Here is a 15,838-nt window from a genome sequence, read left to right on the forward strand (position 1 = left end):
TACTTTACTAGCTCCAGTCCAAAAGAGTGTATTTTTGACACTGTTATCTGAAGAATCACTATAACATATTATTCTAATTTTCCTGGGGCAGGGACTTTATTTTACCACATCACTATAATTGTAAATGACCTTTGTCTAACTGAACTTTGGTTGTGACCAGGACCTTCACAGTAACCACTGAACAAAACTAACCTGTACACCAGATCTCTAGAATGTGCCTATGTACATACTAAGCAGAAATAACTTTTCTTCAGATTGTGCGCACAGACCTCAAAGAGTTAAGAGATTTCAATTTGGATGGAGCACCTTATGGATATACTCCCTTCTGTGACAGCCGTAAAGAGATGGATGGCTACAGGTTCTGGAAGTCAGGATACTGGGCAAGTCACTTGGCTGGAAGAAAATACCACATCAGGTACCGAAGAATTCAGTTTTACCAGATAAATTGAAGGGTTTGCCACAAAAACACCACCAAGAAACAAAACCACATGTTCTGCTAACAGTCCTGCAGATTATAATTTCATGTTTCCCATAAATGGTTGAAGTTCATGTATGTACACTTAGTGAGATTGGTATCTGCTTTGTGTTCGCATAACAGGGTTTGCTCACAGTCCTCATCTTTCCCAGGTTCTATCAGGTTACCCTCGGAAAGTCAGAGGGTGCCTGCTTGACAAGTGACATTAGGGGTTGTTTTACATGCTGTGGCTGTCACAGATAAGTAGTTATTAGCTACCAGAAATCTCATCAGAAGATGTGTGGGTTAGTTTTTTAAAGAAATGGAAGAAGTGTTACGCAGTAGTGCTATAAGACTGTTTGTTAGAGAATCTTTGGATTTATACACTGTGACCTAATTTTTCTATAAGGTCCAACTTAGACTACAGTAAATGTGGATTTTGTACATCAGTACATCAGAGTGGCTTCAGGTGATTAATGGCTATATTGTTTGTGTTCAGTGCACTCTATGTTGTGGATCTGAAGAAGTTCAGGAAGATTGCTGCTGGAGACCGGCTTAGAGGACAGTATCAAGGTCTTAGTCAGGATCCTAACAGCCTTTCCAACCTTGATCAGGTATGTGTGTTGTTTTTCAGTCACTGCAGATGAACAGCTTTCAGATACAGCGGATCCTTCTTATATCTGATGCCTGTTCAGGTTGTATGTCATGGATGTGTCCTTTCTCCTGGCTAAAAATCAGATTAGGATTTAATCTACTTCTTTAATCAAAATTGAAATCCCCCTTCCTCACCCCCCTTTAATTTCTTCCCTGCTTAACATGGTTGGGACACACAGTTCTGAAACAATGTTGTCCATATGCCTTGTCTGTCCCATTGCCATGCCTCTAATTGGCTTTATAGGGCAGAGTGACACCTTTCAGTGGCAGTGAGCATTACCATTAGGCTGCAGTATGCGATACACATAAGATTTTGAACAATCACAGAATTGCTTTCATTCTAAATGTTAAATTTATTAACATTCTGATCTTTTTGGAGACTTCTACCAAGGCTCAAGGGGAATTTAGCTGCCTTTAAGGTGGCATTATGTATAAGCCACATGTGAATTGTTTACATTGCAGTTACACTGCAGACAATCCATGGTGTGAGCAAGTTCAGTATTCTAGTTTTCCTACTTATGCCCTCCATTTAACACACAAAATCCCCACCCAACATGGGGGCAGCAGTAATTCAAGCTGCTGCCTGTTGCCTTGCAGAAGCTTCCTTACTGCAAGTTTCCTCTCTAGGCATAGAGGATTAATTTGCTTACACAGTCACTCCTTGACCTTCCAATCAGATCAGCAAAACGGTGCTAAGTGTTGTGGTGTTTTCTTTGAAATGGACAACTTTCACTTGAGAAGCATCCTCCAACTACTTTGTTTTTCTTAAATACATCATAAGACAATGAATGGCTTTTAGATCCATTTGGTGACTTGCAAACATTGACTAGATTGGAGTCAGGAATGTGGTGATAGAAATCTTAGTAACTCATTACCAGTGTCTTGAGGTGTCTAGTCTACTGTGAGTATATGTAAAAATTATTTTGGTCTAATGAGAAATGCACTTGTCTCTATGTGTTAAATGGAGGGCATAAGTAGGAAAACTAGAATACTGAACTTGCTCACATCATGGATTGTCTGCAGTGTAACTGCAATGTAAACAATTCACATGTGGCTTATACATAATGCCACCTTAAAGGCAGCTAAATCGGGCAGAGTGACACCTTTCAGTGGCAGTGAGCATTACCATTAGGCTGCAGTATGCGATACACATAAGATTTTGAACAATCACAGAACTCCTTTCATTCTAAATGTTAAAAATATTAACATTCTGATCTTTTTGGAGACTTGACAGATGCCCTGCCCCCTGGTCACCATATTGGCACCAGAAGTCCTACCCCTAGCCCCTGACCTTTGCCACCGGAAGTCCTTCCCCTTGCCTGCTGGAAGTACTCTTTGGGGGAGGGGGGGGCTGTTATCTTGGAACAGAAAACAAACTAAATCATACACTAAAAGTCAAATGCCTACTATAACTTTTAATTTTATATCTTTTAATTTTATTACAACAAATATTTTTGTCATGATTTATGTTTGCATAGTGTATATAGAGGTCATTGCATAATAACTAAAAAATAAAGTCTTAGTCTTGTATATTGTGTGTGGGGAAGTATGGGGAGTCCCACAAGCTGCACATGGTGGCAGGAAGCGGGGAAGGCAGCCAGCTCCATCATGCAGGCTTCTCCCAGTGACGCACAAGTGCTAGGAGCTGCACGTATGCCTCAGGGAGCTCTGCATAATAGAGGTGGGCCAGCGCCGCTGCACTTCTCACTCCCATATGCATCTCTGGCTAGAGCCATGCGCTGCTGGGTGGCAGCACCTGTACAGGCCACGAGGGCCCACTGCCTGCTGGTGCCGCTGCCGCTGGTGGCAGGGGCTGTGTGCCATGGTGATGAATGTGTGCATGTGTGTGGGGAGGGTCCTCACAATGCCACCCTCTCTCACACCCACACCTTGCCCACCCAAGCTCCATGTTCCTGCCACCCCCAGGGCGTGGGCTCTGCACTCCTGCAGGTGCCAGCCTCACATTTCCCACCCCACTGCAGCTTCCTTTCCCGCATCTGCCCCGCCACTTCCCTACCTGCTGCCCAGAGTGAGCGCTGTAGCACGGAGACAAGAAGGAGCTGCTGGACGTGGGGGAAGCCAAGCAGGGCCCCCAGCAGCTGCAGCAGTGGCAGCAATGACCCTGCCCAGAAGCTGGGCTGGATCCTCCCACCCACGAGGATGGGAGTGAGATGCATGGGCTGGAAGGGATACAATTTACTGGTGGGTTCCCGCAGGCTGAAGTAAATTGCCCGCAAGCCATATTGTGCCCGCCCCTGTGTTAGATCCACCCTGATTTTGTTCTTTCTGTAAACTTTGCTGTACAGGTTACATGACTTATCAACAGTGTAGTTTTAAGAATTTTAGATAATCAATTTTTCCCTATCACTAGTAAATCTTTATTTCAAACAGGATTTGCCCAACAACATGATCCATCAAGTGCCAATTAAATCACTCCCACAAGAGTGGCTTTGGTGTGAAACATGGTGTGATGATGCTTCAAAAAAGAGAGCAAAAACAATTGATCTGGTAAGGCCACTGTGACTCTTGTTCAATATGTTAACATTTTATGGTAAAACTGAGATGCTGGCACTTCCTTATTTCAGTAGAGGGGTGAGGCCCTCAGGTACGAGGGTGAATCAAGTCTCTTGGAAGATTGGTCTCCAACCCATGGTCCCTGGGCAACTTGTTACCCGAGACCCTCTGACATTGTCTGGGGCTACAGGAAATTTCACATTGCATGGATGTCTGTTTCTTTAGGTTGGCAGGGAGAGTGAAGAAAGGTACTGCCTGCAGGCTAGCAGTGGTTGAGGACCACTGCCTTATACAGGCTGTCAGTCTCCTTACTAAGGAATAGATTTGTTCCTTACATATCATGCAAGCACTAATCTGTCCTCCCCCCTATTTTTTTCCAGAGCTATCTAAAGTAGAGTTAGGACAAGTTTGGGAATGGACTTTAAACTGTACTCCTGCTCTGACAACACTTCTCTGAATTAGTCCTTGACAGTGGTAGAGTTCATTTACTGGGAAGCATTCCCCACATTCAGTATTCTTTTGAAGCCAGGAAATATTTGGGGGTTGAAAACATTTGAACAAAGTGTATGTGTGGAGATGGGCATTTGCATGCATGTGCATGCATGCATCTGAACAGATCTGTTGCTTTCTGCTTACCCTGTTTTACTTTTGCAGTGTAATAACCCAATGACCAAAGAGCCCAAGCTGCAGGCTGCGATGCGTATCGTCTCAGAGTGGCAGGACTATGATCTAGAAATTAAACAGCTCTACAGTCGTTTCCAGGAAGAGAAAGAAATTGGAACAATTAAAACAACAGGCGAAACAAAACATCAAAGCAAAGAAGGTAGCTTTTATCTTTCTTTATAAAAATGGCTTTTAAAAGGGAAAAAAAATCGTACTACTTTTCTGCCCTCACTGACTACAATTTGTGAATCGTGATATTCTGGGTATTTTCTTCTCAGCTGCTGGTCAAGAGCTCACATTTAACCATTATAACATAAATGAGTAATGAGCAGAAAGTAAAACAAAAAATATGACGGTAGTTGAATTACCTGTTTTTTGTGGGGGTGGTGGAAAGCCAGCTGTAGGGAACAGAAGTTTTGGCCTATTTCCTGACATTTTTCTAGGTGCAAATACTTAACAGCATCCAGCCTCAGTAAGGTGACCTACTGCTCTGTGAAGTGAACACAGCGTGAATTTTTAAGAAGTTCAGTACTATCCTTCCTGTATGGGAAGTTCTTAACTGAGTGCAGATTATAGTCTCCCTTAATGGATTCTGAATAATACAGGTACAGCTGCACTTGCGATTGAAAACTAAATGGTGGCAATGACTTAAAGGCTGTGTAGGCAGAGCAAAACCATTTTCAGTAAGGCCTTAATGGTGGGAAGAAATGAAGTACATTATTTGTGAAGCCCTGCTGAATGATGTTGTGGGGGGGCGTGTGAGATGTATTTTGAATAGTAATAAAACATGACTAACACAGCTAATATTTATAAAATACTAAAAAGACCTGAATCTGAAATACAGGCCTGTGAGCAGTTTTCGAAACTTGGGAATCACTGCTCTTAAAATACCTTCACAAGGGCACTGGATATATAAAAAAAAAAACCTTGGCTAGGATTTATTGACACACATTTCACCAGGCTTGGCAAAAGTTCATGTACTGTTAGTTTATAAAGGAATTACTGTGAAAAAGTTTTACTTTTCAAAGTGCAAGTTATGAATTGACAGAACAAAGTGCACACCATTTCTAAAAAACTCCAATCAGTCTAATGATTGCCTGTTATGACAACTGGAAATAGGTGACTTTCATTCTTTTTCCCTCCTTTTCTACAGATCCAGCAGCACATGTGGAATTATGATCTATGGGGAAACATGAAGTTAGACTATTTAATAGACAATTTTTATATCAAATGCTAGTTTTTCCAGTATGTCTGCAGAACTGCTGAATAATTGAATGGGATGATGTGTGCATTTTTATCACTTGCTTTTGAGTTGATTTCTGCATATGAAATAGGATCTGGATTATTGGAATTAGTGTTACTGTTTTTGTACCTGTGGGTGAATGAAAGAGCCTGCAGAGGAGTCCAGAATTTCAGTTAACAAAACTCTGAATATCATTGAAAAAGCAGCAGATCTGTTCATCTAGCTGTTGCCATAAACACCACTAGTCGTCATGATTCTATTAACCACAGATATCTTACTCAAGAGCGCATGGAAATTGCATACCCAGGGAACAGCGGCACAGAGAGGAGTCCTTACCTCAAGGAAAGTTTTGAAATGGAGCTTATTTTTTCAGGTTAGGTTTAAGCCTGGAATCATGCCTTGAACTGGTCTTATATTGCACCTGCAGTTTTCAGATTGAATCATCTTGTACAAGGCTCTGCTCAGATTTGATCATTATACCTTTCATTCTGTAACAGAACAGCAGTTTTATTATTTTGATTGAGAACATGGCATCTATTTTCCTTGCTTTTGAATGGTTGGCTTACTGCAAAGCAATGCTAGCCAACCATTTAAATATGTCATCCCTTCCAAATGTATGTTCTTACAAAGTAAGCAATACATTGGATCTGACTTCTAAAATGAGATTATTTTTCTAATTTGGCGGCCTCCTCCCCTCAGTTTAATACATGACCCTCTTATTCCCTCCCCAACTTCTGCAGTTGAAAAAAATTTGTAAAGTTAGTAGGGCATTGGTACTGGTGCAGTTCACTGATTCATGAATGTTTTTGTTTATGAAAATCTGTGGAAGCTTTTGATCATGTAAATTTTGTAACTTTATTTTTCTTCAGACACGTATGTCACATCAATAAAACCTTGGAGTTTGTAGGTGGTACACTTTAGTTCCCCCACTCACCCCATTTCTTTCCTTTGATCTTTTATAAAGAGAGTGTCTTGTAATGCTCTCACAACGGAACATGAGTCGATTCCTCTTGATTGAAAATTTTTTCCCCCTATGGTCCCAATTTATATTGTTTGTGGGAAACTGTAGTTGCTTTTATGTGTCATTTCATTCAAGTGTACAGAACAGAAAACATCTTGCTTCAAGTAGTTGCCTCTTATAAGGATTAGTGACCTTATCATGGATTCTTAAGCTGTCCATTTCTAAAGCCTCTTTCATACATCTACATTTTTAAAACAAGCACTTGAAGTCATTCTGTCACAGGAGCACATTCATAGCTAATAACTGTATCTTTAGTTGTAGTTTCTGTGTGTTTTAGTGCTACAAAATGTATCCTCAAAATCCCTTAAAGTTGTTTCTGGGAACCATGGTGAGATGAGAGCTGGACAGTTTTGTTTATGGTCAAACAGATTTGTACCTTTATGTCCAGAGCCCTGTGGATATGGGAACCCATTCACTTTGACCAAGATACAGATACATTTTCTTTAGATTTTATTTTTCGAATACGGTTACCGCAATTAGCAGTTCTTCATTTAGCCGGCCTTCTGTAAGTGTGTGCAGTTAGTCTTTCCTGTGCTTTTTTTCAGTTCCATATAATTTTGGCTAAGACAGTGAGTTTCTGCGGTAGTTGTTTATTAGCTTCCTACATTGCCTTTATAATTCTCCTGAAGCTGTAGATTTGGTGCTTTGACTCACGGTGGAAGTGCAAGAACACTGCCTATGTTGAATTTTGATATTCAATGCTCGTATCTCTACTTCAAATTAGAAACTGGTGCAGATAACCTTGACCTTGTATATATTTGTAGAACTACAATAAGCATCTTGTGTAAATAACATGTAATGGGAAGGCAGATTTATTTTTGGAGGGGAAGGGTTAATTTTGCTTCTTTTTTTAATGTTAAGTTTCTTATTCTTGAGGGCAAAAATCACTTCTGAAGTAAGGCAGAGCAGTGCCAGCCAGCTGAATGGCACAGGGTATGTCTGGCACAGGAGGTGTACTAGCTGGTGCTCCTTATGGCACCTATGAAAAGGTGGCTACATGCATCTTCTGCTGAGGCATTTGGAAGAGTGCTTCGTGTGCATTTTCCAGGTGGGTGTCTGGTTATGCATCCCACCAGCAAACCAGACCCATGGTCTGAGGGCTAGATGGAGAGAGAGATGGCTTCCTGTGCCCTCCTTTCATCTACACAAAAAGTACCCCAAGAGCAGTTGCAGAGTGCAAAGCTGGTATATTCACATGGTATTTTAAAGGATTAAAAGTTTTGCAGGCATTTGCTTTCAAAGTTTTCAATGCTGGGATGTAAAAATAAGTGTACACATACTGTGGCAAACAGATGACTTTAGTCTGTGCTGTACTGACATCAGTAGACATCTTTATCATGCTGTATTAAATGACAGACCCAGAGTGCTTCAGAACCCATTCTCCATTGAGATGGTAAGTGCATTGCCTGCATGGCAGTGAGTGTGCCCACTGACGGTGTGCTGCCAGTTTTTAGCAGGCCTTCATAACCAAAGTAGCTTGGCACTAGTAAACTAGAGGAAAGACCAGTTTAACCACATATATCATGACCATGGCTGTGATATATACACCAGCTCAAATAAATTCCATCTTAGCTAAGTATTATTGGTCACATTTTCTTTCAGTCCATCTGCCAGAGTCTCCCTGCAACTCTTAAACCATTTTTCAGACACTTCACCATTAATGTTGTCAGCATCTCTGTAATCCTGGCTGAATAATTAGGTGGTTTTTAGACTTGTTCTACTGCAGTTTATCTTGGTTTGTACAGTATGAAGGAGTTGAGCTGCTTTTAAGAGTTTTTCCAAATGACAGATGCCACAGGTGCTAATAGAAACCTTCCATGGGGTTCAGGCAACATGTGAAACTTAGTCCTGCTTGTAATGCTGTATAGTGCATAGCTTTGTGCAAAAGATTAATGCCAAATCAAAGATCCTGCCTTTTGGAGTTACTAGTTACCTACCAAATGTCAATTAGTGATACACGCATCACTGCATATGCAAAACTGTACAGGCTTGGCTGACATAATTTATATCTGGATGTAGGGGAGGGGGAAACAAAGATTTACCTGGTGTTTAATAAAAAAAGTCTCTAAACTTTCAAAGGAGGTACAAGAAGAGCTTACAGTGAGCTTGAAAGAGATTGATGTCCAAGCTGTAAACTGAATGTCAGCAGGAGCCCAAGAGTAAATGCTAAAAGGTATTCTCTAAAGCATAGTACGTGCAGAATCCATACAAGGTACATTTGTGCAGCTATGCTGGACATTTACTTTTCAAAAGATTCACTCTTTGGTTATAGCCCTGGGAAGTCTGGTGAGTGAGCTTGGAGAAATAGAATTAGAGGGAGGAAATGGTAGAAATGAGCTAGTTATTCACTGAGGCACCAGCTGACTTATTACAAATGTTGGTATTTTGTGTTCCTCTTCCATATTGGGCATGGGCTGACAGGAAGCCATTCTAATATGAGATTCTGCATTGAAGGTGTCTTTTGCTACATTTTAGTCCCCTGCTTATTCCGAATAGTTACTCCCCGTGATGTATATGCACTAGCTGTGATCTGAATATGAAATACTCCAGCTGCTTTAGTACACTGCCCTGCATCTGTATATAGTTGCTTTAAACTCACTACAGGTCAAACAAACTAGAGGAAAAATTTTCCTTCTCTCAGGATTACGGGCAACAGTATCCTTTGGGGCTGTGTCTTTTTTAAAAAGCAAACAAAGCCACATCTGAGACACGTATCTCTCCCTCTGAACTCCTACAGTAGTATTTGAAGTGAGTTTTGTTTAAATGGAGCCATCTCTGATCATCTTTCTGGTTATGACTACTAGAGACCAGTGTCACTTACGTATGAATAAATGCAGGATGCTGCTGGACTAGGAAGGGAACTGGTTTATGGTGTCTGAATCTGGTCCCATGCTGTTAGGGGATAGAAAGGCCACTTAGCAGCAATGAAAGAGTACTGTTTCCCAGATATTTAAGTAAAGCATGTCTTTATTTGTATGAAGCTCACACCATGGGCTTCAGTCAAAATAGATATAGTTTTCTTTTTAAAAGGAAGCTTTGGCTGCCCCCCTATGCTGAAATAGGCATGGAGGAAAAGTATGACACAAGTTCTTGATTCACTTCCACACTTAGCTATTGGGATTTGCTGTACTGGGGGAGGAATTTAGGGGGGGGGGGGGGGGGGGGGCAGGTCTTAAATAGAAAACCTAGACAGCTTTTTACCTTTCTGCATATTGTCTTTTTGCTGTAATCTTGTTTTAATACCATCACACAGAGTAATGGCTAAGACTTACTGATGTGGATGTTGGGAGTTTTAAATGTCTATAGACTATTACCTGAACTGATATTATGGAGTTTCCCAGTACTGTGAGAGGGATGAGATCTGTTCAACACAATAAAGTTTTTTCCTCTCTTCTTAGCCATGTCTGTCTTTTATGCCAGATCTCTCAGCTGTTTGTATTAACAGGACTTCTGCAAGTAAAAAGTAACTTTCAAGCTGTATGTTTCAATCTTTATAGATAGCTATTTAGCTTCCCCTATTTAAAGATTTGGTTTGGGAAATGGCTATGGTAATTTTAGAAGTTTCTATGGATTATTATTTTCTTTATCCCTATGGCTTATACTATTGAAATTCTGGTACTAAAGATTAAGATGGCCACTGAAACAGGACACTATCAAGTGTCCTTTGAGACATGCATTAGAAATGTCTTGGATTTTAAAATCTATTTTTTTTTGTGCATCCTGCTACCAATAACACACCTACATACTGTTAGGATCAGTTTTCTTAAAGGTCTGTCGTGTCTTGAATCATCACTGGAAATCCCTCTCAGTCTAGGATAATTATCTTCCATGATTGGCTTATCTGTGGGTCCGAAGACGGCTGAAGAAGCCTGTCCAAGATTGACAGACTGTTGCAGCTCAGACAGGACAAAACATTATTTAGTAGCTTCTTTGTACCTGCAAGTGCTGTGGTTGTAACGTACACTCCCTATGGCTAGAAACGATTCTGAGCCTCTCAGGAAAAGCCGAAGCAGCTCTCTAGTCACACAATGTGTAAATCCTGTAGAAAAATTGATTCAAAAAAAGCCTCATTTTTAAAACACAAAGCCCAGCCCCAAGACAGGACTTCCTGTGTCTAACTGCCAGTGAAACAGCAAATGTTTTGGAGGAAAGTAGTTGTTTTGAAGCCACTCAGACTGGGAATTATAGAAAATGAGATGGCTGAATATGAATACAGCAGAAGTATCATGACTGTCATCCCACAGGTGTATATACATACATGCATTTAGCTGCTTATAGTTAGACTCATCTTCCATTTAAAAGTAAGTAAACTGGAAGTCCCCCGTCCCCCCGCCAGATGCAAAACATTGCACCCGTCATTAATCTTCAACAGAAGCACTGGATGCTAATTTGGGGAAGTGGGATAGAGAAGTCATGTCTAAGCTTTGGACATAAGTATAGTCTACATATAGCACAGAAGCTTTACCTTAAGGTCCCAAATATCTATTTTGAAATAGACACAAGCAGCTTTGAATGTTTAAGTCTGCTAACCAGATCCTTTATAGAATATGAGCACCCCTGTACAGGTTTCCCTTGCTTCATGCTGTACACGTGTTCCTGGAAAATGGCGCATAACTCGAATTCGCATAAAGGGAACCCACTTTACAATGTAACAAATAGGGATATGTTGCAAGACCTCCACTGTAGTGACCCTCAGGCCCATCTCTACCACTTTTACAAGACAGTTTTGGTACTCACCAACAGCAGACAGTACACATAAGCACAGGGTGGTGGTGAATGTTACCATAATGGGGATGGCAACTACAGAAACACGTGTCACAGACAATGACTGTATTTTGGTGCATGTCACTCCCACAATTCACTACACAAAGCAGCTGACTGGGCTTTCACCACACTGATCGCATAAGCATGAATTTACTTCGCATATAACAAATTTTTAGTATAAAAAGGGTCATCACATAAGAGCGAATTCACACATACAGAACCCACATAAAACGAGGGAAACCTGTATTGTGGAAAGGGTCATAAGTTACTCTATTCAGAAATTAAATAATCTAAGCAGAACCAGACAGCTGCTTACAGATGTGAGGTTTCTCTTAGTTTTGAGAGTGACAAGAGCAGCTGTATGTTATGCAGAGGGATGCAAACAATACTGCATGTAAGCCCTGTGCCAGAACAAGCAGTGGGTCAGACCATCTCAAAAGTAATTTCTGGCAGGGTTTCCAGCTCCCATCCATCAATAAGTAGAGCTGGCTCACCCAACACAGGAGGAATTTGCATGCTGGAGGAAAGAATCAAAAATAAATCATAGGTAGGAAGACAGTGAAATGTATAGTGGAAGAATGAGCCAATATATTTTTCCCATGTTCATATGGAATAATCACAAAAACCAGTAGTTCAAGTCTATCATGGGCTCAAAAAATATCTGTTATTAAAACAGTTATATATTGCAGTGTAGACTTGAGCACCAAAAATAAGTGTAGCTTTGCAATGTCATAATAACAGAATTTGCCACTTCAATTTGGGTACCCAAAACATTGATTAGTACAGGCAAAGGATCAGCAAAATTGGATGCTGTCCTCTACAAATCCATCAAAGACAGAAACACCCAATTACCGGTGGGGGCACATTTCTCACAGGAGGGCCACTCTCTCTCCAGTCTCTCAGTCCTGATCCTCAAGGGAAACTTACACAACACTTCCCAGAGACGAGCCTATGAGCTCCATTTCATCAACCTGCTGGATACTAGAGATCAGGGACTAAACACAGACATTGGATTTTTGATACATTACAATCTGCCTGGCAACTGACTCCCCAGCCCAGCCCAGCCCCTGGCTTCTTTACTTTTCATTCCATCCAGGAAGAGCACACACCAACTGCTGCAGCTTCCTTAGCCTGACGAAGGGTTTTTGAACCCGAAAGCTTGCTTAATAACTATTCTCCAACCATTTGGGTTGGTCTAATAAAAGATATCAGATTCACCCAAGGAACCTTGTCTGCCTATGTCCTTAGACCAACACAGCTACAACCCAAACCCCTGTCCTCTACATACGATACATATCTATTATTTGAAGCTCTTATTTTTCTCTTGAGAAGATGGATGCTGATGTGTAGTAGCTAGCTGCAGTGGAAGACTAGAGTTGAAAGAGTTGGAGAAACCCCATTCTGGCACCTTCATTCACCAGAAGGGATACACATCAAAGAACCTGCCTTTGCTAACACAAGTGAGAACAAGCGCTTGAGTCTGCTACAGCTTGAGGGTCTTCAGAATTCTTCAAAGTTACAAAATACAAATGTAGTAATATAAGGAAAAATACATTTCTTGATAATGATGCTATCAGAACAGAAGCCACAAAGTCTAAAGAGCTCCAACATGTTTCCATCATACCACGGAATACTATACTAACCTCTGTGCTGTGCATTGAATATACTGTCCAGTACAGATACTGTCCTCTGCTTTTCCAAACCCTCCATAACATTGTTCTTTGATGCACGAGATACTGCATCTCCCTCTATAATGTACCCCGCTAAAAAGTGAAGTTAGAAACAAACCTGCCCAAAAAGCCCTATGTTTACTGGACCCATTGGGATATTCAACATATGATTAAACTGCACTCTCATTTCTATGAAACAGACCACACAGGAGACCGAGTCCCTTACATAGCATAGACAAGGCTCTGTCTGCCTATGTCCTTAGATCAACATGACTACAACCAATGACGCTTACATAGTGTATGTTCTCTTCTTTCTCCACTTGACTTGTGCTATTTAGGCTTTGTTGATATAAGGGGCTTTTGGAAAAATTCCCCACCACTTAGCAAGGTCAGGAGCCCTATTATTAAAAACAATATAGCAATATTGGGGCTTTGGTTAAAAATCACAAGCCCCATGTACAGACACTCTTTGCCTTTCTTCCTTGCGCCATATGTCTTGGTGCTTGTCTCCTGCTTCATATCATTACTCAATAGCACATCATTAAGATAGGATGAATAATCAGTCAATTAATTAAACACTATTACAGGAACCACTGAAGAGTTAAAATGAATGCATTCCAAATTTAGACAAATTACAGTATTCAGGGTGCCCTTGATTATGGGATTCACAGAACTGGAGGCAGAGAGATCCTTTGGAAATCTTGCAGTCAATCTTCTCAGACAAGTTGGGAGAAATGTTATGAAGGTTATTCATTAGCTTGGCTTGAGTCTTCAGCAGAGATAGGCTGTGGTTTGACTGCACACAGGGCCTTCTTCCACTAGCTTTCAAACAAGACAGTCAAAGTATAGACCCTCATTGTGGTTTGTGGATGGTGTGAGTTTTCTATCCTAGGTACAAGGGTTTCTTGTTAGCAGACATCTGCACTACCGGTCTCATGCCCTCTGATGGCTGCTTGAGGTCTTACGGCAAATAAGCTGGCTGCAGTTGTGCTCAAGCTCAGATGGTCGACCACATCATCTGCGAATGCCCTTACAGCCCTCCTTCAGGTGCCCAAGGACTTATTGACATTGACCATTCAGCCTGTTGCTGGCATTTTGGCCCTCGTGCTTCCAACATGAATGTGGTGACACTCGCTTCATCATCATCATCAGCTGGCACTTGTAGTCCTATTCCTAGAAGAGATGCAGCCAACAAAGCAACGTCATAACTAACACCAATGCCCATCTATAGCTTCCTCTATTGGAAGTTCTCCCTCTGCACAGCCAAGAGCATCAGCTCAATCCTCACACTGGTATGACACAGCTAATTACTCAGTTTTTCAGACAAGGAAAAACTAGTCTCTAGTCTCTTTTTATGACCAGGTTACGAAACGCCTGGACACAGGAGGGGTGGATGTCGTATACTTAGACTTCAGGAAGGCCTTCGATACGGTATCCCACCCCATACTGGTGAACAAGTTAAGAGGCTGTGACTTGGATGACTACACAGTCCGGTGGGTGGCGAACTGGCTGGAGGGTTGCACCCAGAGAGTCGTGGTGGATGGGTCGGTTTCGACCTGGAAGGGTGTGGGCAGTGGGGTCCCGCAGGGCTCGGTCCTTGGACCAATACTCTTTAATGTCTTCATCAGCAACTTGGATGAGGGAGTGAAGTGTACTCTGTCCAAGTTTGCAGATGACACAAAGCTATGGGGAGAAGTGGACACACCAGAGGGCAGGGAACAACTACAAGCAGACCTGGACAGGTTGGACAAGTGGGCAGAAAACAACAGGATGCAATTCAACAAGGAGAAATTCAAAGTGCTGCACCTAGGGAGGAAAAATGTCCAGCACACCTACAGCCTAGGGAATGACCTGCTGGGTGGCACGGAAGTGGAAAGGGATCTTGGAGTCCTAGTGGACTCCAAGATGAACATGAGCCGGCAGTGTGACGAAGCCATCAGAAAAGCCAATGGCACTTTATCGTGCATCAGCAGATGCATGATGAATAGATCCAAGGAGGTGATACTTCCCCTCTATCGGGCGCTGGTCAGACCGCAGTTGGAATACTGCGTGCAATTCTGGGCGCCACACTTCAAGAGGGATATGGATAACCTGGAGAGGGTCCAGAGAAGGGCCACTCGTATGGTTAAGGGCTTGCAGACCAAGCCCTACGAGGAGAGACTAGAGAACCTGGACCTTTTCAGCCTCCGCAAGAGAAGGTTGAAAGGCAACCTTGTGGCTGCCTATAAGTTCATCACGGGGGCACAGAAGGGAATTGGTGAGGTTTTATTCACCAAGGCGCCCCCGGGGGTTACAAGAAATAATGGCCACAAGCTAGCAGAGAGCAGATTTAGACTGGACATTAGGAAGAACTTCTTCACAGTTCGAGTGGCCAAGGTCTGAAACGGGCTCCCAAGGGAGGTGGTGCTCTCCCCTACTCTGGGGGTCTTCAAGAGGAGGTTAGATAAGCATCTAGCTGGGGTCATCTAGACCCAGCACTCTTTCCTGCCTATGCAGGGGGTCGGACTCGATGATCTATTGAGGTCCCTTCCCACCCTAACATCTATGAATCTATGAAGCAGAGATGCAAAGTGGGTAAGGGCAGAGGTCAGTTGCTCTAAGAATAATCTCCGTATGCCTGACTCCTGCTTTGTATCTAGCAAGAGCCTTACCTCCTTTATGGGCACCTTTGCATTAGTGTCATTGGATGAAGGGGACAAATGGGAAAGAGCAAATCAAGCTACCTCAGGGTAGAGTTAGGGTACATTACTCAGAGTAGTATCCATGTCTATATCCCTGTTCCTGCAATATATAGACCCTGGCCTTTAGTGAAGCACAGAAGTAGAAGGTCTGTTTGGGAAACTTTAAGGGCATGA

At 42.1% G+C, this 15,838-nt stretch overlaps 1 protein-coding gene across 5 annotated transcripts in view; it reads left to right on the forward strand.

Moving 5' to 3' along the window:
- UGGT1 (UDP-glucose glycoprotein glucosyltransferase 1) overlaps positions 1-9,946 on the forward strand; it is an 83,769-nt gene extending 73,823 nt beyond the window's left edge. For all 5 annotated transcript variants that reach the window (XM_019486130.2, XM_019486129.2, XM_019486127.2 and 2 more), the window contains 5 exons: positions 255-415; positions 954-1,068; positions 3,500-3,616; positions 4,277-4,445; positions 5,439-9,946. In XM_019486130.2, coding sequence (XP_019341675.1) covers positions 255-415; positions 954-1,068; positions 3,500-3,616; positions 4,277-4,445; positions 5,439-5,464 — 588 coding nt within the window. In that variant the 3' untranslated portion in view covers positions 5,465-9,946. The remainder of the gene's footprint in view (positions 1-254; positions 416-953; positions 1,069-3,499; positions 3,617-4,276; positions 4,446-5,438) is intronic.
- The last annotated feature ends 5,892 nt before the right edge of the window (positions 9,947-15,838 follow it).

Source organism: Alligator mississippiensis, chromosome 7, assembly GCF_030867095.1.
Source record: "Alligator mississippiensis isolate rAllMis1 chromosome 7, rAllMis1, whole genome shotgun sequence".
Lineage (NCBI taxonomy): Eukaryota > Metazoa > Chordata > Crocodylia > Alligatoridae > Alligator > Alligator mississippiensis.